The sequence below is a fragment of the Primulina eburnea genome, unplaced genomic scaffold (assembly GCF_022965805.1).
Source record: "Primulina eburnea isolate SZY01 unplaced genomic scaffold, ASM2296580v1 ctg642_ERROPOS101008, whole genome shotgun sequence".
NCBI lineage: Eukaryota > Viridiplantae > Streptophyta > Magnoliopsida > Lamiales > Gesneriaceae > Primulina > Primulina eburnea.
The window spans coordinates 73,394-98,189 of NW_027331424.1; the positions used below are offsets into that span (position 1 = coordinate 73,394).

The window sequence follows — 24,796 nt, forward strand, 5'->3', positions numbered from 1 at the left end:
ATACTTTGGCCCATTTAAATTCCACAAAATATGTTAGTCATCCAATGGCCTAACAAATCAAGGCCCATGACACTTTGATTATCCAAAACACTTTTGGAAACCCTAGTCGTCATCGCCGTCGCCGGAGCTCCGTCGCCGGATTCCGGCAACTCCAAATTTTTTTTTTAATTTTAAAAACAGCAGCTTTCGGGCAGCCCCTCGTGGGCTATTTGTATCAATGAACCATTGAGGGCCACACAAGTACTAGCTTTCTAAATCTCGATGAGAAGTAAAATAGTTCAATGGGTTGAACGGCTTATAAATGAGTTTATAGGCGTGAGGAAAAATAGAAGTATGACTTCTATGAGAGAAATATAAATTTTAATTGATGGAAGTGTTCCTAAAATTAAAATTTGGCCAAGTGAATAATGTATTTGAAAATTGTGATTTTCATAAACATTATTATAGACTAAATTAAATTAATTCAAGTGTTGAATTAATTAAACACTAGTGGACCTAGTAGAATCCAAATAATTAAATTAATTCAAGTGTTGAATTAATTAAATAATATTGAGTCTTGTAGAGCTCAATTAAAATAATTATTTAACTAGTGAGACTTGGGTAAATTCAAGTATTATTAAAATAAAGATCGTTTATACATAGAGTTTCATCGTGAACACTCGACCAACACTTGGTTCGACGTGCACCTACTCTAACAATACATTTCAGTATAAAAGTACAATACTGTACAATCTAAGTCTAAGGTTAGGTTACTAAGTTCAAGTAATAAACCAAATCTACTGTATGTCTGGAATCACCACGCTAAACTCGTCTTCTCTCGTCATCTTCTCGACCCCGATCATGCCCCACCTGTTGTCTTGCACACATACAAAACAAGACAACAGCCGGATAACTCCGGTGAGAATAAATCCCAGTATAAAACATGGTAAACATGTATATCCACAATATAATTCATGAAACATGCGGTCATGAATGAAATCAAAACAATAGAGTTCCTAATCTATGAAATCAAATCAAATAAGCATGTAACTCAAGTCAGATAAACATGCATATAAACAATCTCAATAATGAAACATGCTATCATAAATGAAAGCAATAACAATGGGCTCCATAATCTATGAATCCCATTCATCTACGCATGCAGTTCTAATCAAATCATGTCATGAATCGACTCCATGCTGACTCTAGGGATCCCGATGTGAATAAGACGTCACTGGTTGTCACCTACCCTCCCACTCGAGGTGACTGTACGTCTTATTCCTAGACTTCGGTCTGAGCTGTTTCGACGGCTGCAATAGGAGTCAGAGCTACTCCTATGTTGACATACACCGAACATCTAGAGGTATGACTGTCTGTCAAGACTATCCTATATGAAATGCAATGCATATAAATCCATAAACAGAGCAGTAGCATTTCAGCATATAAACAAAGCATATTCATATCAGAATATAACAATAATCTAGTATGTGATTTTATTGGGAAACTCAAATAGGATCTTATTTGAGTTGTGTCTTCCCGAATATCACATTAATTATACCTTTGTCTTCCCTGTCTGACGAAGACGATGACCTGTATTCAAATTTGTCCATATCCAATCTGAAAAGACAATATCGAATACATAGTATCAATGAATAACTCAATATACAATCTGTTCTGATCAATACTCAATTCAGTATACAATCTGATCAATGTCTGAACAAGATACAATCTGAGTCATCAATAATATCACAATCTAATCGAAATCGTATCTGAATCTGATCAATCTAAATCAACTGATGTTTCGACGGCATAACAATACAATCTGAATAACCCCGTCAATCTGAACATCACATATATAATACGAGAACTCATAATCAATACTGACATAACTCATAATCTCAACGATAACACAAATCTGATATCGAATCTCTGTCAATATCTTTCAAAAATCATAACAATTACAGAAACAATCTGTTCTTTAATCTGACTTCGAATATACGATGTCTAGTACTCCCAGAACACATAATAACGATCAAATAATAATTCTTCCAATACATAAATTTCAAACCTTGTTAGAAATCAATCAAACTTACATCCTTGTGTAGCTCTTGGCGAGAGGATCTCAAAACCGAAATCGGATTTAAATTCTGATGGACGGATCTTCCACAATCGCAAGTTTAAAAGGCGTAAGGATTTTTCTCTCAAAAGCCTCGCCTCTTTCTGAATTTCTGAGGGATTTTACGTGTCAATCATCTATATATATACTGCATGCAAATCTGGAAACGTGGCATCATTTTTCATGCAACACGCATGACCGCGGGTGCGGTCGTGTCATGCACCGCGGGTGCGCTCATGCTTCGGCATTATCTTTATTTTTCTGGATTCGAACACCGCGGGTGCGCTCCTGCTAGCACCGCGGGTGCAGTGATGCTACGGAATTTCTTGCCAACTTACTGTCCATGCACCGCGGGTGCGGTGATGTCTGGCACCGCGGGTGCGGTGATGCTTCCTCAAAATATTCTAGTTTTGCAATATCGTTTCTCCACTTCTGTTGTTGCCTTCCTTATTCATACTTTATATATATCCATACAAAGTATCAAACTCAATTCTCGGGCCTTACATTTCTCCCCCTCTTAGATCTGAGTTCGTCCCCGAACTCACAAACAATCAATTCAGATATATCAGAAGAAATGTATAACAGAGTTTAAATCAAACTCTCAGCTCCATAAATCCATGGTGAAATCTCTTTCTTATATCAACTTCTGATTCCAAATCTGAACTAAGCCTTCTTGAAGTATACTATCATAATACATCTTAAATTAACTCTGACAGAATAAATCTTGCCATGTTTGTTATACAACATCTGTATAGACCAATCATAATTCATCACATATCTGTACCATCTGCTGTTATCAAATCTGTTTATCTCAATCAAGGACATATACCATCTTCAGCTTCAAATACCAATCGTCATCATCCGACGTTGGTTTCTTAAGTCTGTCTATTCTGAACTGTCTTAATAGCTATTGTCATACAGTAATTCATACAGTGACAATAAGTCATAACAACTAGTGCTAACATCCAGCACTAAAGTTGTACCAAAATCTTCTAATATCTGGATAATACATTCTGACGGTCTGTCAATCTGTAAACTATCTAAAAGAGAGCTCGTGATATACTCTGTCACACGTACCAAATCAATCAATTCACAATCTGATATACTCTACTGTGGCATTATGATTTTTCTGACCACTTCTCTGACACAGATCTGTGTCATTTGGTCATGTTTGTATATTATCTTGTACAAGCTGATAGATATAGATTGAACAATCTGTCAATCACAATCATATCATATTTCGATCTGGAGAAAATGGCGGTAATTTCATTACGAAAGCCATAGAAATGCACTCTCATTTCTATTCAGAAGCATACATATCTGTAATAATCTTCTGATTTCTGTCTTCATTTGTTGACAGTTCGTACAATTCAGTACAATTTCTGCCAAAATTTTAGTACAAATCTGTCACACTGACTTAGTCTGTCTATATCAAAACTGTCTGTTCGAATATCATACATTCTCTGTCACAAACATGACAACTGCAGTCACTACAGCGCATTCCTGACACTATCTGTGATTTCAACTTCGAACTATTCGGCATAACAATCAGTTAATAATAAAAATTAAAGAAGAAATACCTACCTGGTATTCGGCTCTGACTATCAATATCAATTCTGTTATACAATACCGAAACATTCTGATATCACAAGCTAGTCAATTCATACAAAACAAAAAATCATATATCTGTTATTCTGATCGATGCTCCATTCTGATTATCAATCAAGCTCTGAACATTCTGATCGCATTTCTGAATAGCTGTACCTCTCGAAAACAACTCTGATACAATTGAACTGCATAAATTCTCAACGGTTCACAACAATCTGTATCATATACGGATTCAAAACAATAGTAATATCAAATCAGATACAAAATATCAGTAACCTATACAGATCTAGTGAGTTCAGTGAACTCATAAAACAATGATTTCTGGTAAATATCTTCATGTCACTCTGATCAACTGCTATATCTTATCTGCAAATAAAATGTGCTTCCACACAATATAAAATATCACGAATACTGATTTAGAACAATAACAATACTCAACAGATATAAAGCAATAATCGAATAAAATAATCTGCCAAATCAGATACAATAATTTCTGACATTTCTGATATTTCTGAAATCTCTGATCTTCTGACATCGGTATCATTCTCAATCACTGATCCCAATTTCATCTGTGTCAAGGTCAATCTGTATACTAATTTCAGATATCATTTACTCTGAATACAATCTATTTCAAGCGGAATTCTTATCTGAATAATTTCTGTATACAATCATCACAGTTCTCAAAATATTCAATATAATCTTCAGATATTCGATTAAATAAATCAAATGCTGCAATTATATCAAAATCTCATAGATACAATGAGCATAAAATCATCATAACATTTCTGAAGATACTGACACATGCCAAAGAGAAACACTAAATCAGATGTAAATTCTGGTCGATATTCTTCTACTGATCTTTCAATTCATTCTGTATCATTCTGCACACTCAATATCATTCTGTACTGAATTCTAAAACAACAATCAGTATCTGATCTGAATTCAATTCTGAAATCTATCTTTCTGATATAAAGCAATTCTAAAATCTTATCTAGCAACATCAGCCACTTCACACCTAATTGGCAAATCTGCCAATGCTAGGCTCGATTTCAGTGGATCTACTGAATACATAAGGATGCAATCTGCTCCTTTCTGTACTAATCGAGTCATATACAATACAGATATCAGAGGAATTCTAAATCTAGAATCCTTATCGTGGTATCTCCACTGATCAGTCATCTCTGGTCTGACTCTTACCATTTCTAGAAAAATTCTACAATATGTCTGTACTTGTTCCACATATTAATATCAATAATGCAGTCAAATCAGACAATACAAGTACACCATACTCTATCTCTATCTCATTTTCATCTTACTGTAGTATACACTATATACAGAAATCTCTGATATCAACATTTCCTTAACAAGAAAGGACGTCAATACTACAGTACATACAAACCCAACAGATACAGCATATCTCCATGCGACTCAGTCAAAGATATTCTTAACAAATGCATTAGTATATATCAATACATATGGAATAGAATCATAAAGAATAGTACCTGTTGTGAATTCTGTGTAAGGTCCAAAGATTTAGACGACGTAATCCAACTGCATGCAAATCTAGAAATTTTGAAAAAAATGAGTATTTTATTCTATTTACTATTAAATTATGTGACGAACATGCTTATTATGATTTTATTGTCATTGTTGCATGAAAATACATTTTTTTAAAGGTTTATTCAGGTGACGATCGAGGAACGGAGACCGGGGGCTGTATTATGTGGAAAAAATGTTTTAATTAAATAATTAATTTTAATTATTTAATTTAGGGGAGTTGTTTCTTATTCTTTTTAAAATCAAGAATTTTGAGGTGATTTAATACGCCGGGACTAATTTTATCGGTATTAGAATTTTTAACAAAAACTCGATCTTTTAGCAGTCCGGCTATTTAATTCACTAATTTATTTTATTATGAAAACTTTTTTTAAATTTTATTTAGGCCTAGCTTGCACTAGTGGGCTTAATTAAATTTATCTAGCCTTAAGCCTAATTATCTTTGAGCTAGCTTATAAATAAAAGTGAGATTAACCTAAACCTATTCACTCTCACTCACTTTCACGCCGCCGAGAATTAGACAAGAAAGAAAAGAGATTTCTCTCGGCAGCTTCATCTCTCGGCGTGAGTTTGTGGCTTGTTCTTCACGGTTTGTGTGCGTATAGCCTCGGTTCCTCTCCGTTCATCGTCGTCGTCGGTATATCGTGCGTATATTACGCAAAGGCACGCTAACATCTTCCCTTTTCTCATCCAATACATCATATATCGATCGCTGAAATGCATGTGTACAAATTGTGAAGTTTTATTACGGTTTTTACGTATTCGTGTTGCGATCTAACATGTTCTTGTATCGATTCATGTCATGCTTGTTTTAGGGGACTGCCATGGTGTTACTTGTTGTCTAGATAATGTTTTCGGGGCAAGACACAACCTCTTGAACGCACCACAACCAGCAGAAACAGAAAATAACCGAGGGAACCATAGGTAGTGGGTTGCTGTCTTGAGTGTTGGGGTTCGGGTTCCATGAGGGGGTGGCGGGCTTCGCCTAGGCAGGGGCCAGGGCTCGGCCAGGGGCTGTTCTTGGTCCAGGGAGGGTCCTGGCCAAGCTAGGATTCAGTCTGAACAGCAGGGAGGAGTCCTTGCAAGCAAGGACTCCCACCCGTGAAGGGCACAAACCTGTGCAGTTTTCGTGAATCAGTCCAGGGGTGAGGGCTCGGTCCAGGGTTCAAGGGCTGGGCTGGGACGAGTCTTTAGGGTCTTAGGAAGGTGTGGGGGTGACTGGTTGGGGGCCTGGGCTCGTGGGCTGGGTCCTGGAAGCAAACCAAAGAAACCTGCCACACTAGAACTCTCGGCCAGCATAGGGTATTGTTGAAGGCTCACGTTTTCTTGGTGTGGGTCAGGGTCTTGGCAATTTTTAGTGACCAGTAGGCTAAACAAACATGTTGGGCACCTTTGGGCTCGGTTTGGTTCGGGGGTAACTCTATAAAATTAGGAGATGGCTCGGGGTTGAAATTCGAGTGTCAAAATGAGTTTTAAAAATAAAGAAAATTGGAAAACGGCTCACGAGGGTCGGGTCATGGTCCATAAAAGCTAAAATAATATAAAAAGACTAAATTTAGAATTTAGGAATTTTATATTAAAGTTTGGTATTTTTCGGGATTAAAACACCGTTAAAATATCTATTAAAAGATAAATTGAAAAGTCTAAGTTTTAAGCCAAATAAAATTACGAGAAAATTCTTATAAGCTTAAATATTTATTTGGGACATGTTAGAGTCATGAAATCAAGAAAATAGTCGATTTTTGTAAAAAGTCGAGTCCAGGGGTAAAACGGTCTTTTTACACCTAAAATTAGTAACGGTCATGGCAGTGCCCTAAATGCAGTTTTTATGTTATTATGTGAATTTTTAAATGCTTATGAATTGTTCATGATTTATTTATGATTTATTCATGATTTATTTTAAATGTCCATGAAATTTTATAATTAAAATTGACATTTAAAATACATGGTGCATGCTTGGTTTCAAAGGAAAATATATTCATGCATAATTTTATAAGGTGATGAAAACATGAAAAATATTGAGGAAAGTGAAGTAATTGTGACTATGAGGAATTCAGGATTCAAGTTTATGATCAAGATTAGGCCAAGGCTCAGTTGACGATCTTGTGTCGCTGATGTCCCCGCCGCCCAGTACTGTGGTTTCACGTAGATGGTACCATCGTCATGTCATGTCATGTCATGTCACGTCAGGAAAGTCACAATTATCGATCTGAATTCAATCAAGAAAAATATAATGTTATGATCATGAAAAGATTCACGTCATGTTATCACGTCATGTTATTATATCATGTTATCATGTCATGTTAAGCTCAAGGAAAGAGGTAAAGGTTCATGTTCCTGTTATGCATTTCATGAAAATATTTACGAAAATGTTCATGCTCAAGTTTATGCATTTTCATGAAATGCTATTTTAAGTACAAGTAATTTCACTGCTGCATGTGATTTTATACACGTATTACTCGTTACAAAGATTTGGTGTGTTGAGTCTTTAGACTCACTAGGTGTGTTGGATGCAGGTGATGTTGAGGGAGGGCTTGACGTATGAGATGACTGGACTGAAGGTGCACACAACCCGAGGACCAGCGCTTCTATTGTTTTTCCGCACTCATGATATTGATTATGATTTTACGTTAAAGGATTTTTAAACCATTTATTTATGCCTTAGAGTGGTTTTGGAGAGGAAAATACGTTTTCCCGGTTATGGCTTTTTAGGTTCGGTAACTCATGCGATTATTTTGATTTATGACGATTGCAATTGATTTTTAAATGCTAGCTAGCGAATGTTCTAGATCATGGACAAAAATATTTTATTAAAATATTTTACAAGGAACGAAAAAAAAAAAAAAAAAAAAAATTTCTAGTACTTTTTAAACACAAGAGCATGGGACGTTTCAGTTGGTATCAGAGCCGTGGTTCCTGTATAGGGTTGTGCCACCATCAGCGCCGGAAAGATCAGTCGTCAAGCCCCCAGTTTGTAAGTTTTTACATGCTATACATGATTCAATATGATGTTACCTGCATGATTACGTGAATGATATGCTTACACCCCATGTTTACGAGTTTTATGATTATTATGCCTTATATGCTTATAATTGCTAAATAAATCGATATGTCACATGATTAGAAAACATAGATTTAATTGCATGTTGGTTACGTTAGATTTTGGAAAAATGTTCAGATAAAATGCCTCCACGTCGTGCCCCTGCCAGTGGAAACCAAGAGGAAAACAGCGTTAACCATCAAGGAAATAACCAAGGGAATGGACCACCACCACCACCACCAGATGCTGCTACTCGAGCTCTTGAGGGAATGGCTCGTTTATTTGAGCAACAATTACAGCAGCAGCAGCAGCTGCAGTTGCAGTTACAGCAGTTACAGCAGCAGCAGGTCCAGCAGGCTCCCAGGCCAGCGTAGGATATTTATGATCAGTTCCGGAGGCTAGGGCCAAAGGAATTTTCTGGCACCACTGATCCATTTGCTGCTGAGAGCTGGATACGTTCTTTGGAGGTACATTTTCGCTATCTGAATATGGGTGATGCCGACCGTGTGAGGTGCACCACCTACTTGTTAAGGGATGATGCTTCACTGTGGTGGGAAGGGGTCGAGCATAGTGTTAACCTTGCTACTATTACTTGGCCTCAATTCAAAGACATTTTCTATAAGAAGTATTTTACGGCGGATGCTAGAGGCCGACTGAAGAGAGAGTTTATGAGCCTCCGTCAGGGAGACTTGTCTGTTGCAGATTATGTGAAGAAATTCGATCGGGGTTGTCACTTTGTACCCCTTATTGCTAGAGACCCAGCAGAAAAGCTTAGGCACTTTATGGATGGTCTCCGCCCTACTCTGCGTAACAATGTTATGATGATGAATCCAGTGGATTATGCTGCTGCCACTGCATATGCCTTCAGGTCTGAGCAATCTTTGAGGGAGATTGATTTTGAAATTCAGCGTAAAAGACAACAGCACGATAATATCAGTCAGCCAAACAAGAGGCAGAATTCAGGTCCATCTAGACCTCAAGGGCCTCAAAAGCCCCAGGGTCAAAACAGGAATCGAGGACAGCAGAAGCCACAAAATCAAGGAGCACCACCGCCTGCTGAGAGGCCACTGTGCAAGGAATGTAACCGACCGCATGCGGGCAAGTGTGAATGGGGTTCCTACAAGTTTTTCTATTGCAAAGAGAGTGGGCACAAGGCTATTGATTGCCCAAAGAAGAAGGCACCTACAGCAGGACGAGTTTATGTTATGAATGCTGAAGAAGCTGAGGAGGAAGCAGACACTACTCTTATCACAGGTAACCTAGTCATTTAACATTTTTATATTGCCTATTCTTGCATGAAATGTTAAATTGGTTACTAGAATTGATTTGGGAAGCAAGACTTGACTTAGTGGAACTTAGGTTGCATGTTCTATTTAGATGGGTTTAAGTTATAATTTTTAGGCAATTTCCGATTTTAGAGGGTTGATTGTGCAAATTCGGAAACTTAAGGACTAGAATTCAAGAAAGTCGAAAATGTGAGGGCTAAGATACAATTTTCATGAAATGCTTAAGCTCAACATGTAATCTTCTTATGAATTTGGGAAATTAATAATAGTTAAATCCTTAAGTTTCAACTCGAAAAGATTTTAAGGACATCTTTCACCGCAGGGAGGATTATCATTCTAGGTGTAGCTACCTATGCATTGCTAGATTCAGGAGCTACACATTCCTTCATATCTGAAACCTTCGTCGAAAGACTGAATATTACTCCTCAAGATATGGGTTTGGGTTTCAAAGTTTCGATTCCATCCGGTGAACAGATGCTCACGTCAAAAATTGTCAAGGGTCTGGAGCTTCGTTTATTCAAAGATGTAGTTCGGGCAGATCTCATTGTGCTCCCTATGCCCGAATTCGATATTATACTTGGGATGGATTGGTTATCAGTGAATGGAGCTTCGATTGATTTCAGGCAGCGATCAGTGTCTATCCGACCGCCTAGTGGTAAACCATTTGTTTTTGAGGCGGCAAGGAACAAGCAAATGCCGCACATTATCTCCTGCTTATGTGCGAGGAAGCTTATTAAGCGAGGATGCTCAGCTTATCTAGCATGTGTCACTACTGCACATGAGCCTACCAGCCAACAGCTTGAGGATGTTGATATTGTGAGAGAATTCCCTAGCGTCTTTCCCGAAGACGTATCTGGCATTCCGCCTGATCGTGAAGTAGAATTCTCCATTGATCTAATGCCGGGCACGGTTCCTATATCAAAAGCACCCTATCGTCTAGCACCTGCAGAAATGAAAGAATTGAAAGATCAGATACAGGACTTGTTAGACAAGGGTTTCATTCGCCCCAGTTACTCTCCATGGGGCGCACCGGTATTATTTGTGAAGAAGAAGGATGGTAGTATGCGTCTTTGCATCGATTATCGAGAACTCAACAGGGTCACTATCAAAAATAAGTATCCACTGCCAAGAATCGAGGATTTATTTGACCAGTTGTAAGGAGCATCGGTTTTCTCTAAGATTGATCTGCGTTCGGGATACCATCAGTTGAAAGTGAAAGAAGCAGATGTCCATAAGACAGCATTCCGAACTAGATATGGGCACTATGAGTTTATGGTCATGCCATTCGGGTTGACCAATGCGCCAGCGATCTTCATGGATCTCATGAATCGCGTATTTCAGCCGTATCTGGATCAGTTTATTATTGTCTTCATCGACGACATATTGATCTATTCCAAGAGCAGAGAGGAGCATAGCCGCCATCTGAGAACCGCACTGCAAGTACTGTTAGACAGGAAGCTTTTTGCAAAATTCAGCAAGTGCGAGTTTTGGCTTGATAGAGTGGCATTTTTAGGCCACATCATTTCCAGCAGTGGAGTGGAAGTTGATCCGAGTAAGGTAGAGGCAGTGAAAGAGTGGCCAGTGCCAAATAGTGTCACCGAGATCCGCAGTTTCTTGGGACTAGCTGGCTATTATCGCAAGTTCATTCAGGGGTTCTCATCTATAGCGGTACCCATGACCGCCTTGACAAAGAAGAATGCAAAGTTTGTATGGGGACCCGAGTGTCAAGACAGTTTTGACAAGTTGAAGCAAGCCTTGATATCCGCGCCGGTGTTATCTATGCCATCGGGGCAAGGGGAGTATGTTCTTTACACCGACGCTTCTAAGCTTGGTTTGGGTGCAGTTCTGATGCAAAACGACCGAGTTATTGCCTATGCATCGCGACAGTTGAAGATTCATGAAAAGAACTACCCTACGCATGATCTTGAGCTTGCAGCAGTAGTCTTCGCACTGAAAATTTGGAGACACTACCTTTATGGGGAGAAGTGCAAGATATTCACTGATCATAAGAGTTTGAAGTACTTCTTCACCCAAAAGGAGTTGAACATGAGACAACGCAGATGGCTCGAGTTAGTGAAGGATTATGACTGTGAAATTAGCTACCATCCGGGAAAAGCTAATGTTGTGGCAGATGCGTTGAGTAGAAAAGCTGCAGTTATTACTCAATTATCTCTTCAGAGACCGTTGCAGTCCGAGATACAGCGGTTTGAGCTTACAGTCTATGCCAGGGGCGAGGCCCCTAATCTTGCCACACTCTCAGTACAGTCGACTTTGAGGGATAGAATCCGAGAGAGTCAGTCCACTGATGAACAGTTGCAAAAGTGGAGAGCTAGAGATGAGGCCAAGGGCCGGAACTTGTATTCAGTGGTGGATGGTTTAGTTCGCTATCGAGATCGTCTATGGGTTCCTAGCGACAATTCTTTGAGAGAGCTTATTATGAAGGAAGCCCATGACTCGCCATATTCCATTCACCCGGGAACTACGAAAATGTTCAAGGACTTGCAGTTGTTATATTGGTGGCCAGGGATGAAGAGGGACATCTTGAGGTTTGTATCCGAGTGTTTGACTTGTCAGCAAGTCAAGGCAGAGCATCAGCGACCGGCAGGGAAATTGAAACCACTCCCTATTCCCGAGTGGAAATGGGAAAACATCACTATGGACTTTGTAGTGGGACTGCCGAAGACGGTTAAGGGTTTGAATGCCATTTGGGTGATAGTTGATCGTCTTACGAAATCAGCTCATTTTCTTCCTATTAAGACGACATTCACCATGGTTCAGATTACAGAGTTGTATATTCGAGAGGTAGTTCGCCTGCATGGGATTCCAGTTTCTATTGTTTCTGACAGGGATCCGAGATTCACGTCCTCTTTCTGGAAAAGTCTGCATGCAACGATGGGGACCAAGCTACTGTTCAGTACAGCGTTCCACCCTCAAACCGATGGTCAGTCGGAGAGAGTTATTCAGACTTTGGAGGACCTTCTGCGAGCTTGTGTTATCGATTTCCAAGGCAGTTGGGAATCGAGGTTACCTCTAGTGGAGTTCGCCTACAATAACAGCTTCCAATCATCAATTGGGATGGCTCCTTTTGAGGCACTCTATGGAAGGAGATGTAGATCTCCTATTCATTGGGACGAGGTTGGAGAAAGAAGGGTTCTTGGTCCGGATGTTATTGAAGAGACAGCGGAGTTGGTAGTCAAAATTCGTGAGAGAATGAAGACTGCACAAAGCCGACAGAAGAGTTATGCGGACAAAAGGCGAAGGGACTTAGAGTTTGCAGTGGGCGACCACGTATTCGTGAAAATAGCACCTATGAAGGGTGTTATGCGCTTTGGCAGGAAAGGCAAGCTTAGTCCAAGGTTTATAGGTCCGCTTGAGATATTGGAGAGGATTGGGACACTAGCCTATAGAGTGGCGTTGCCACCAGCGCTTTCAGGAGTTCACAACGTGTTCCATGTTTCTATGCTTCGAAAGTACATGTCTAACCCATCACATGTACTTAATTATGAGCCTCTTCAATTAACTCCTCATATGACATACGAGGAAAGACCTGTCCAGATCTTAGCACGTCAAGAGAGAAGACTGCGTAATAAAGTCATTCCAATGGTCAAGGTCAAGTGGCTGAATCACTCGGAAGAGGAAGCTACTTGGGAAACCGAGAGGGACTTGTTGAGTCGCTATCCAGATTTGTTCGGTAAGTTCTAAATTTCGAGGACGAAATTTTATTTAAGGGGGGGAGAATTGTAAGGTCCAAAAATTTAGACGACGTAATCCAACTGCATGCAAATCTAGAAATTTTGAAAAAAATGAGTATTTTATTCTAATTACTATTAAATTATGTGACGAACATGCTTATTATGATTTTATTGTCATTGTTGCATGAAAATACATTTTTTTAAAGGTTTATTCAGGTGACGATCGAGGAACGGAGACCGGGGGCTGTATTATGTGGAAAAAATGTTTTAATTAAATAATTAATTTTAATTATTTAATTTAGGGGAGTTGTTTCTTATTCTTTTTAAAATCAAGAATTTTGAGGTGATTTAATACGCCGGGACTAATTTTATCGGTATTAGAATTTTTAACAAAAACTCGATCTTTTAGCAGTCCGGCTATTTAATTCACTAATTTATTTTATTATGAAAACTTTTTTTAAATTTTATTTAGGCCTAGCTTGCACTAGTGGGCTTAATTAAATTTATCTAGCCTTAAGCCTAATTATCTTTGAGCTAGCTTATAAATAAAAGTGAGATTAACCTAAACCTATTCACTCTCACTCACTTTCACGCCGCCGAGAATTAGACAAGAAAGAAAAGAGATTTCTCTCGGCAGCTTCATCTCTCGGCGTGAGTTTGTGGCTTGTTCTTCACGGTTTGTGTGCGTATAGCCTCGGTTCCTCTCCGTTCATCGTCGTCGTCGGTATATCGTGCGTATATTACGCAAAGGCACGCTAACATCTTCCCTTTTCTCATCCAATACATCATATATCGATCGCTGAAATGCATGTGTACAAATTGTGAAGTTTTATTACGGTTTTTACGTATTCGTGTTGCGATCTAACATGTTCTTGTATCGATTCATGTCATGCTTGTTTTAGGGGGCTGCCATGGTGTTACTTGTTGTCTAGATAATGTTTCGGGGCAAGACACAACCTCTTGAACGCACCACAACCAGCAGAAACAGAAAATAACCGAGGGAACCATAGGCAGTGGGTTGCTGTCTTGAGTGTTGGGGTTCGGGTTCCATGAGGGGGTGGCGGGCTTCGCCTAGGCAGGGGCCAGGGCTCGGCCAGGGGCTGTTCTTGGTCCAGGGAGGGTCCTAGCCATGCTAGGATTCAGTCTGAACAGCAGGGAGGAGTCCTTGCAAGCAAGGACTCCCACCCGTGAAGGGCACAAACCTGTGCAGTTTTCGTTAATCAGTCCAGGGGTGAGGGCTCGGTCCAGGGTTCAAGGGCTGGGCTGGGACGAGTCTTTAGGGTCTTAGGAAGGTGTGGGGGTGACTGGTTGGGGGCCTGGGCTCGTGGGCTGGTACCTGGAAGCAAACCAAAGAAACCTGCCACACTAGAACTCTCGGCCAGCATAGGGTATTGTTGAAGGCTCACGTTTTCTTGGTGTGGGTCAGGGTCTTGGCAATTTTTAGTGACCAGTAGGCTAAACAAACATGTTGGGCACCTTTGGGCTCGGTTTGGTTCGGGGGTAACTCGATAAAATTAGGAGATGGCTCGGGGTTGAAATTCGAGTGTCAAAATGAGTTTTAAAAATAAAGAAAATTGGAAAACGGCTCACGAGGGTCGGGTCGTGGTCCATAAAAGCTTAAATAATATAAAAAGACTAAATTTAGAATTTAGGAATTTTATATTAAAGTTTGGTATTTTTCGGGATTAAAACACCGTTAAAATATCTATTAAAAGATAAATTGAAAAGTCTAAGTTTTAAGCCAAATAAAATTACGAGAAAATTCTTATAAGCTTAAATATTTATTTGGGACATGTTAGATTCATGAAATCAAGAAAATAGTCGATTTTGTAAAAAGTCGAGTCCAGGGGTAAAACGGTCTTTTTACACCTAAAATTAGTAACGGTCATGGCAGTGCCCTAAATGCAGTTTTTATGTTATTATGTGAATTTTTAAATGCTTATGAATTGTTCATGATTTATTTATGATTTATTCATGATTTATTTTAAATGTCCATGAAATTTTATAATTAAAATTGACATTTAAAATACATGGTGCATGCTTGGTTTCAAAGGAAAATATATTCATGCATAATTTTATAAGGTGATGAAAACATGAAAAATATTGAGGAAAGTGAAGTAATTGTGACTATGAGGAATTCAGGATTCAAGTTTATGATCAAGATTAGGCCAAGGCTCAGTTGACGATCTTGTGTCGCTGATGTCCCCGCCGCCCAGTACTGTGGTTTCACGTAGATGGTACCATCGTCATGTCATGTCATGTCATGTCACGTCAGAAAAGTCACAATTAACGATCTGAATTCAATCAAGAAAAATATAATGTTATGATCATGAAAAGATTCACGTCATGTTATCACGTCATGTTATTATATCATGTTATCATGTCATGTTAAGCTCAAGGAAAGAGGTAAAGGTTCATGTTCCTGTTATGCATTTCATGAAAATATTTACGAAAATGTTCATGCTCAAGTTTATGCATTTTCATGAAATGTTATTTTAAGTACAAGTAATTTCACTGCTGCATGTGATTTTATACACGTATTACTCGTTACAAAGATTTGGTGTGTTGAGTCTTTAGACTCACTAGGTGTGTTGGATGCAGGTGATGTTGAGGGAGGGCTTGACGTATGAGATGACTGGACTGAAGGTGCACACAACCCGAGGACCAGCGCTTCTATTGTTTTTCCGCACTCATGATATTGATTATGATTTTACGTTAAAGGATTTTTAAACCATTTATTTATGCCTTAGAGTGGTTTTGGAGAGGAAAATATGTTTTCCCGGTTATTGCTTTTTAGGTTCGGTAACTCATGCGATTATTTTGATTTATGACGATTGCAATTGATTTTTAAATGCTAGCTAGCGAATGTTCTAGATCATGGACAAAAATATTTTATTAAAATATTTTACAAGGACCGAAAAAAAAAAAAAAAAAAAAAAATTCTAGTACTTTTTAAACACAAGAGCATGGGACGTTTCAATAACAATACAGTCTTGTAACCCCGTCAGTCTTAACATCACAATTATAATACCAGAATTCCTAATAAATCTCAGTACAATCTATAACTTCAGTATCTGTACACTTTAACATGAATAACAGCATAATTCTGATAGCAATCTCAATCAAATCGACTCTAAAATTCATAACAATTCCATAAACAATCTGCTTCTAAATCTGACTTCGATTCTACAATATCTACGGTAGCAGAAACACCATATCTGAATCATATGCAATTCTGACAATATCATAAAATCAAATCTTGTCTAAACGTAATAAACTTACGTCCAGTTGTAGCCTGCGTTGATATGAACACAGTACCGAAGTCGGATTTCAATTTGGATAGACGGTTCGCTCGCAAAGTAATTTCGAAAATGAAGAACGAAGCTTTCCCTTCTAATCCTCGATTTTCTCCTTTCCCTTTCTGAAGAATTGCATGCCACTATATATATATATACATACCTTCCGTGCATGCAAAGCAAATGGCACAACCTTTGTGCAACACGTCTCGCGCATATGCGCGGTCACTACTCGCGCATATGCGCGAGACCTCCTGTCTCGGCGAAAGTACTACTCGCGCATATGCGCCATTCTTTCCGCGCATATGCGCCACCCCTTCTGGCCCTCCCGCGCATATGCGCCACTCAACTCGCGCATATGCGCCAAGGCTTCTGTAGGTGTCGCGCATATGCGCGCCTGTCTTCGCGCATGTGCGCCAACTCTACTGTGATTCTCGCGCATGTGCGCCAATTTTGATCGCGCATGTGCGCCAACACATTAAGTTACACACACAATTTACACCTTTCACATGTGTTCTAATCCGATCCGTTCCGTCTATAATCATCTCGATTAATTCTATAACTCATTCCGGATTAACCTCCATTTAGAATAATCATATCCAAATCATTCCAGATTACGGTAATTAAATTCTCGGGCATTACAGTTAAAGTCCATACTTTATATCTTACCAAATATTTTAAATAGTCATCAACATTTATCTGTTTTACTTTTCAGTACAAGTTTTTACAATGTCTTCGATTCGCAATCCGATATCTGCAATACTCGACAAACACATGTTAACCGGACCTAATTACCTCACTTGGCTAAGAAACCTAAAAATAGTCTTGAATTCGGAAAGGGTAGCATATACACTGACTGAGTCGCCCCCTGTTGAGGCTCCGACTGACTACAATCCTGAGGAATTGCAGGCTTACAAGGAATGGTGTGACCATGACTTGATAGCCAGGTGTTATATGCTGACTTCTATGAATGATGAGCTGCAGAGGCGTTTTGAGGGTGCAAAGAATGCTACTGACATTCATAAGCACCTCAAAGAGCTCTTTGGTGAGCAGACTCGGCCTCTTAGGCATGCTACCGTCAAGGAGCTGATCACTATGCGCATGCGAGATGGGGCCTCGGTCCATGAGCATGGCCTGAAGATGATTGGGCTTGTGGACAAGCTCGTTGGCATGGATCTGATCTTGCCTTCGGATTTGACCACCGACGTGTTGCTTTTATCACTGCCTAGCTCATTTGATCCTTTTGTGGTGAACTTCAACATGAACAAGATGGAGCCGACCCTTGAGGAGTTGGTGAATATGCTTGTTCTGTTTGAATCAACCATCAAGAAAGAGAAGTTGGTTCTTTATGTGGGTTCTTCATCTGGTACGAAGATTGATCCACATGGGAAGGGAAAGAAGAGTTCTTTCCAATCTCCGAATCCCGTTGTGGCAGCCACACCAGTTAAGGCTGACAAGACTAGTGATGTTTGTCATCACTGCAAGAAGCCTGGACATTGGAGGCGAAATTGCAAGGAATATCTGGCCCAGAAGAGTTCTGGAAACGGTATGTTCTATATCGAAGTAAACATTTCAATAAACTCTACTTCTTGGGTATTGGATACCCGTTGTGGCTTATATCTCTGTAATGAGTTACAGGTGATGGGAAGAAGTAGGAAGTTTAAGGAAGGTGTGACCTTCTAGAAGATGGGCAATGGAGCAAGAGTTGCTGCCAAGGCCATAGGAGATGTTTACTTGTTGAACAATAGTTTTAAGTTAATTTTAAGAGATGTTTTGTTTGTACCAGATTTGGTGAAAAACATTGTTTCCATTTCTATGCTGATAAAAATAGATATTCTTGTTTATTTTGCAAAGGTGTTTGCAACATTTACATGAATGAATGTTTGATTGGTACTGATGAACTTGAAAACGATCTCTATAACTTAAAATTGAAAGATATTCCATTAAATGTCCATTCAAAGACAGACACCATATGAGATATGGATGGGTAAGCCTCCCAAATATTCTTATCTTAGAATATGGGGAGCCCTGCTTATGTGAAGCAGGTAGTGGGAGATAAATTGGATTATCGATCCATTTTATGTTTCTTTGTGGGATATCCAAGGAATTCAGTTGGATATCATTTCTATCATCCCCAAGAAACAAAGGTGTTTGTTTCTAGGAATGCAACCTTTTTGGAAAAGGAATTTCTATTGGATAGAAAATGGGAGATGATAGAACTCGAAGAGGTTCGAGAGACACCCACAATTATAGAACCCACACCCGAAGAGCCAAGAGAGGAGATACAAGCTCCTAGAAAATCCGAGAAAGTCTCGAGACCACCTATGAGGTATGGTCAGCTTCTTGAAGAGGGCCATGACGAGCCTAACCATGGATGTGATCCAAGGACCTTCAAGGAAGCGTTATCTGATGCCGATTCATCCAAATGGCTTGAAGCTTTGGAATCTGAGTTGAATTCCATGCATTCGAACCAAGTGTGGGATCTTATAGATCCACCTGAGGGAACGGTTCCCATAGGGACTTGGGACGGATGGGAAGGTATTGACCTTCAAGGCGCGATTGGTGGCAAAAGGATATACTCAAAGACAATGAGTTGACTTTGAGGAAACCTTTTCACCAGTTGCAATGTTCAAGTCCATAAGGATTTTGCTAGCCATAGCTGCATAGTATGACTATGAGATATGGCAGATGGAAGTCAAGACAGCCTTTCTTAATGGGGATATTAAGGAAGAGATTTACATGTCTCAAACCTGGAGGGTTTACATCTATCGGAAGTGAGCATATGGTATGCAAACTTCAGAGATCTGTTTATGGTCTAAAGCAGGCATCTAGGAGTTGGAACCTTAGATTCGATAGTACAATCAAAGAGTTGATTTACTAAGAATCCGGAGGAACCCTGTGTGTATAAGAAGGTCAGTGGGAGTGTTGTGACATTCTTGCTGCTTTATGTTGATGACATTCTACTCATTGGGAATGATGTAGGAATGTTGCAATCAACTAAGATATGGTTAGTGTGTAAGTTCTCGATGCAGGACTTGGGTGAAGCATCTTTTGTATTGGGAATACATGTCTATAGAGATAGATCAAAAAGATTGCTTGGTCTCACCCAGTCCACATACATTGATACCATCGTGAAACGGTTCTCGATGGATAAGTCCAAGAGAGGGCATCTACCAATGTGTCATGGCGTGTCCCTATCCAAGTATGTCTTTCAAGACTGATGCAGAGATAGCGGCGATGACAAGCATTCCTTATGCATATGCGATTGGTAGCATCATGTATGAGATGATATCTACACGTCCTGACGTGGCTTTCGCACTAAGTGTAGTGAGTAGATATCAATCGAACCCCGGTCTTCCACATTGGAAAGCTGTGAAAGACATCCTCAAATAGTTGAGAAGGACCAATAAATTGTTCTTGGTCTATGGGTGGAGAACTAAAATTTGAAGGCTATACCGACTCTAGCTTCCAAAGCGATATCGATGACTTGAAGTCAACCTCTGGGTTTGTATTCATGCTCAATGGTGCTGCTGTCTCTTGGAAGAGTTCCAAGCAAGACAATACTGCGGATTCCAGCACAGAGGCCGAATACATTGCTGCATCAGATGCAGCAAGGGAGACTGTTTGGATAAGGAATTTCGTCTAAGAGTTGGACGTCATTCCTAATTGAGTTGCTCCTATCCCAGTGTTGTGTGACAACACGGGAGCTTTAGCTCAAGCAAAGGAGCCAAGGTCTCATCAGAAGTCCAAACAAGTATTGAGAAAGTACCACATCCTCGGAGAGATTGTGGAAAGAGAAGTGTCTATCGACAAAGTCGGCTCCGCAGACAATGTTGCTGATCCACTAGCTAAGCTTTTACCTGGACCATTATTCGAGATGCATCGCGAATCAATGGGTTTGAAGCATACGGGTAGTTGGCTCTAGTGCAAGTGGGAGATTGTTAGAGTAGGTGCCCATCGAGCCATGTGTTGGCCGAGTGTTCACAATGAAACTCTATGTATAAGCAATCTTTATTTTAGTAATATTTGAAATTATTATTTTGGCACATCTTTATCTGTATACCCATGCTAGCTGCATAGATAAAGCCCTTGAATATACAAATAGTAGAAAGAATATGAGATGCTCACATAATGAGTATCATGAAACTCATATTTGTAATACTGTATATTCTAAACAGTTCCTAGTCGATTCAGCCGCCGATAAGAAGGATATAGGTCGCTCGAGTTAGAGACTAGTATCTGCGATGTGAGTACCATGTTTCATTGGTAGGGGACATTGTGATGTCTGATCATGCAGATAGGTGCTCCTGGTAGAGTGCACTGAACAACCCTCCATTAAGGACTTTCCAAATGGTTCTTACTTATCGAGAGGAAACATCCTAGTTTATGGTTGTACACCATTAGTCCTTATGACCCGGGACAACATTGAGACTCTATGTGCTAGCGTTTCACTTTGACTTGTTTACCGACTCTTATGGGGTCATCAGGTGGCAAGGTTGGGTGATCTGTCGAAACATATAGGAGTCGATGCATTGTAGTCGGGGATTCACCGCTTACCTTCGGGTATGGATATCCTATGTGTTATCATGTGTATGTAGGTTGAAATCTCTGGCCAGAGTATGGTGGTAATTGTGAAAGGGGTTTCATAGATTACACCATTGATGCAACTACGACATGACACATAGTATCGATTCATTGACAACTCTCGATAAACCAATGGTTGTCGAATCGGTCGGGATATATAAGTTGAAGGGACCGTACTGGACGCTAACCATAATTGAATGGTTCTTGCAGGCACTATCATTTGATACCTAGGGAATCATGTAAGCGATGTTGCTAGGCGTTTAACATGGTTGGTTGGGTAATATCAGACTTGAGTTCTGACGTTCTTGTTATCAAAGGGTTGATAAGTAAGAATGGAGCAATTGGGGTATGCTCATATAAGGACATGTTTAGTCCGAATCACATGGAGATGTGAACCCACGGCTAGTTGTATCAATGAACCATTGAGGGCCACACAAGTGCTGGCTTTCTAGAACCCGTTGAGAAGTAAAAATAGTTCAATGTGTTGAACGGCTTATAAAGGAGTTTATAAGCGTAAGGAAAATTAGAAGTATGACTTTTATAAAGGAGAAAATAGTTCAATGTGTTGAACGGCTTATAAATGAGTTTATAAGCGTAAAGAAAAATAGAAGTATGACTTCTATGAGAGAAATGTAAATTTTGATTTATGGAAGTGTTCCTAAATTAAAATTTGGCCAAGTGAATAATGTATTTGAAAATTGTGATTTTCATAAATATTATTATGGACTAAATAAATTAATTCAAGTGTTGAATTAATTAAACACTAGTGGGCCTAGTAGAGTCCAAATAATTAAATTAATTCAAGTGTTGGATTAATTAAATAACATTGGGTCTAGTAGAGCCCAATTAGAAATAATTATTAAACTAGTGGGCTTGAGTAAAATCAAGTAATGGTTAAATGGTCTCAAATGTGTTTGAGACATTTAAATAAAAGTCCATGGGCCTTGTAATTGTTACAAGCCCAAATAGAATGTGCATGGGGAGATGAAAGGTTGGGAGACAACTTTTTCAAGGTTCTAGGCTTGGGATGCTAAAAAGTGTTTTGGCTTTTCCCACAACCAAGACTAGTCATCCTCCCTCATTCTAGACTCAATTTTTTCAAAAATGTCTCTCCTTCTCTCCTAGGGATGAATAGTGCCGAAAATACTATTCATATTTTCTCTCATATTTTTGTTCTTCAATTTTTGAGGAAACAATACACTTCTCAAAGAAAAATGCTCTAATTTTTCTAGTGCAATATTAGAGTGGTTCTAGCTAGTTGGTGGTGGGCTTAATATTTGAGCAAGGTGGGCTCAAAGGAAGCTTGAAGATTGTCTTGTCATTGAAGAGCTTAGTTGTATATCAACTAAGTTGGAGCCATCATCAATCTTTTAAGATTGATAGGTACATTTCTAAACACACTATGAATGTCATTTTTGTGTTTTTGTATTTGCTACACACTATCCTCATGGTGGCCGAAATTTTTTGATGAAAATTTTGATTTTTTAAACTTCCGTTGCGCTTCCGGTCACCGTAACCGATCCCCTTTCAGTTCAACCACCAGTTCTTGGCTACATCCTGGAGTTGATGGCCAATGAGCTTTATTCTTTTCTCGTCGCCATACTCCAAAGAATCGAATAACATCTCAATGTCTTCGAGCCAACTTTCACAATCCACTGCCAGTTCTGTACCTTTCAAGGTAGGTGGTCGAAAGGATTGAAATCGTTTAAGCAACGTCTCCATTGGCGTAGCAGTAACATCCATTGGATCTCCGGATGTGCTACCCTGTTCTGGTGCTGTGGGTCGTAGAGCCACTGCTGCTCTTCGAGGAGGCATGTATCTGATATTCAAACAATTTAGTATACAAGATATACAACTGTCTCAATCCTCCTCTAGTCAGTTACCTCTGATCTAGAATCGGTTCTGATTCCGTTTATTACACACTGTAATCAATCAGATAACAAACAACATGTAATAAAGAAAGCAAGAAACATGCTAGCACATCATAAGCAAGGAAGAAGACTCGATCTACCCCGCTCATTCTATCTTATCTCACACTAAAAGATCTATCGCTCTGATACCACCTGTTGTGGGGACCCGGGCTCTAATTCTTTTTCTTGGGATTACATGAATCATTATTCTAAAACGTGGGTCAATTTTTTTCTTTTACATTTAATCAAATGTAATTAAACAAGCAACAATATTTATTTCATTTACAACATACAAACATAATATACATGTCTTATTCTGTATGTTCTCAACTAACCAGTATTAAAAGACCGTACATAATAAAAGACAACTACTGGTCCAACTTCTACGCCCGAGATCTCCACGCTAACACGATCATCTCTGTCTCGACCCAGATCCTGCCCCACCTGTTGTTATGCACACATACAGACATAACAACAGCCGGAAAACCGGTGAGAACGAATCTCAGTATAAACATGTATACATGCAATAAAACAATCTAAAACATGAAACATGCTAATATGAATGTCATTCATATATAATCGTGCAATGCGAGTCTAATCATGTCTAGATGCGACTCGACTAGAACTCTAGGGATCCCGTTGTGAATAAGACGTCACTGTCTGTCACCTACCCTCCCAATCGAGGTGCTGTACGTCTTATTCCTAGACTTCGGCCTGATCTGTATCCGCGTCTACAATAGGGGCGGTGATCTTCCCCTAAGCTGTGATATCGCCGAACGTCTAGAAGTCTGCCTGATCTCCAGACTGTGGGGACCCGGACGCTAATCATCTTTGGGATTTAATTATCAATTAAGATAAAACAGGGTCTAAAAATTTTTCGTTTTAAGATATAACTGCGGAAGGTAATGGAATCTAAATACTATACATGTCTGCATAAAATACATTTCAGTATTAAAGTACAACAAGCTAATTTAAGGTTCAACTACTAAAGTCCAGTAATAAAACCAAGTATACTGTAAGTCCGGAATCACCACGCTACACTCGTCTTCTCTCATCATCATCTTGACCCTGATCCAGCCCCACCTGTTGTCATGCACACATACAAAACAAGACAACAGCCGGATAACTCCGGTGAGAAATAAATCCCAGTATAAAACATGGTAAACATGCATATACATAAAATAATTCATGAAACATGCTGTCTCGAATAAAATCAAAACATTAGATTTCATAAGCTATGAAATCTAATCACAACAAGCATGCACTTCAAATCAGCTAAACATGCATATAAACAATCTAAATCATACAAACATGCTATCATAACTGAAAGCAATACCGATGGGTCCCATGATCTAGGAGCCACATCCATATGTGCATGCAGTCCTAATCAAATCATGTCTAGACTCGACTCAACTATAACTCTAGGGATCCCGGGGTGAATAAGACGTCACTGGCTGTCACCTACCCAACCACTCGGGGCGACTGTACGTCTTATTCCTAGACTTCGGTCCGATCTGTATCGACGGCTGGCAATAGGAGTAATGGCTACTCCTAAGTTGAGATACACCGAACGTCTAGAAGTCTGACAATGGCTGTCAAGACTTTCCTATCTTAAATGCAATGAATAGAAATCTGTAAACAAAGCATAATCATATTCATAACTGAATATCACAATTACTTTACCTGCTTGAATATAATTCTAAAATCAAAGCATAATCAGGTAACGAT

At 39.4% G+C, this 24,796-nt stretch overlaps 1 protein-coding gene across 1 annotated transcript; it reads left to right on the forward strand.

The window, feature by feature from the left end:
• Positions 1 to 8,788: 8,788 nt before the first annotated feature.
• LOC140821628 (uncharacterized) lies at positions 8,789 to 13,078 on the forward strand (the record flags this gene model as incomplete). The annotated part of the gene is made up of 5 exons (XM_073182164.1): positions 8,789 to 9,554; positions 10,338 to 10,580; positions 10,809 to 11,692; positions 12,470 to 12,609; positions 12,922 to 13,078. Coding segments are annotated over exons 1-5 (2,190 nt in total), but the record flags the coding sequence as incomplete, so codon positions are not given.
• Positions 13,079 to 24,796: the final 11,718 nt, after the last annotated feature.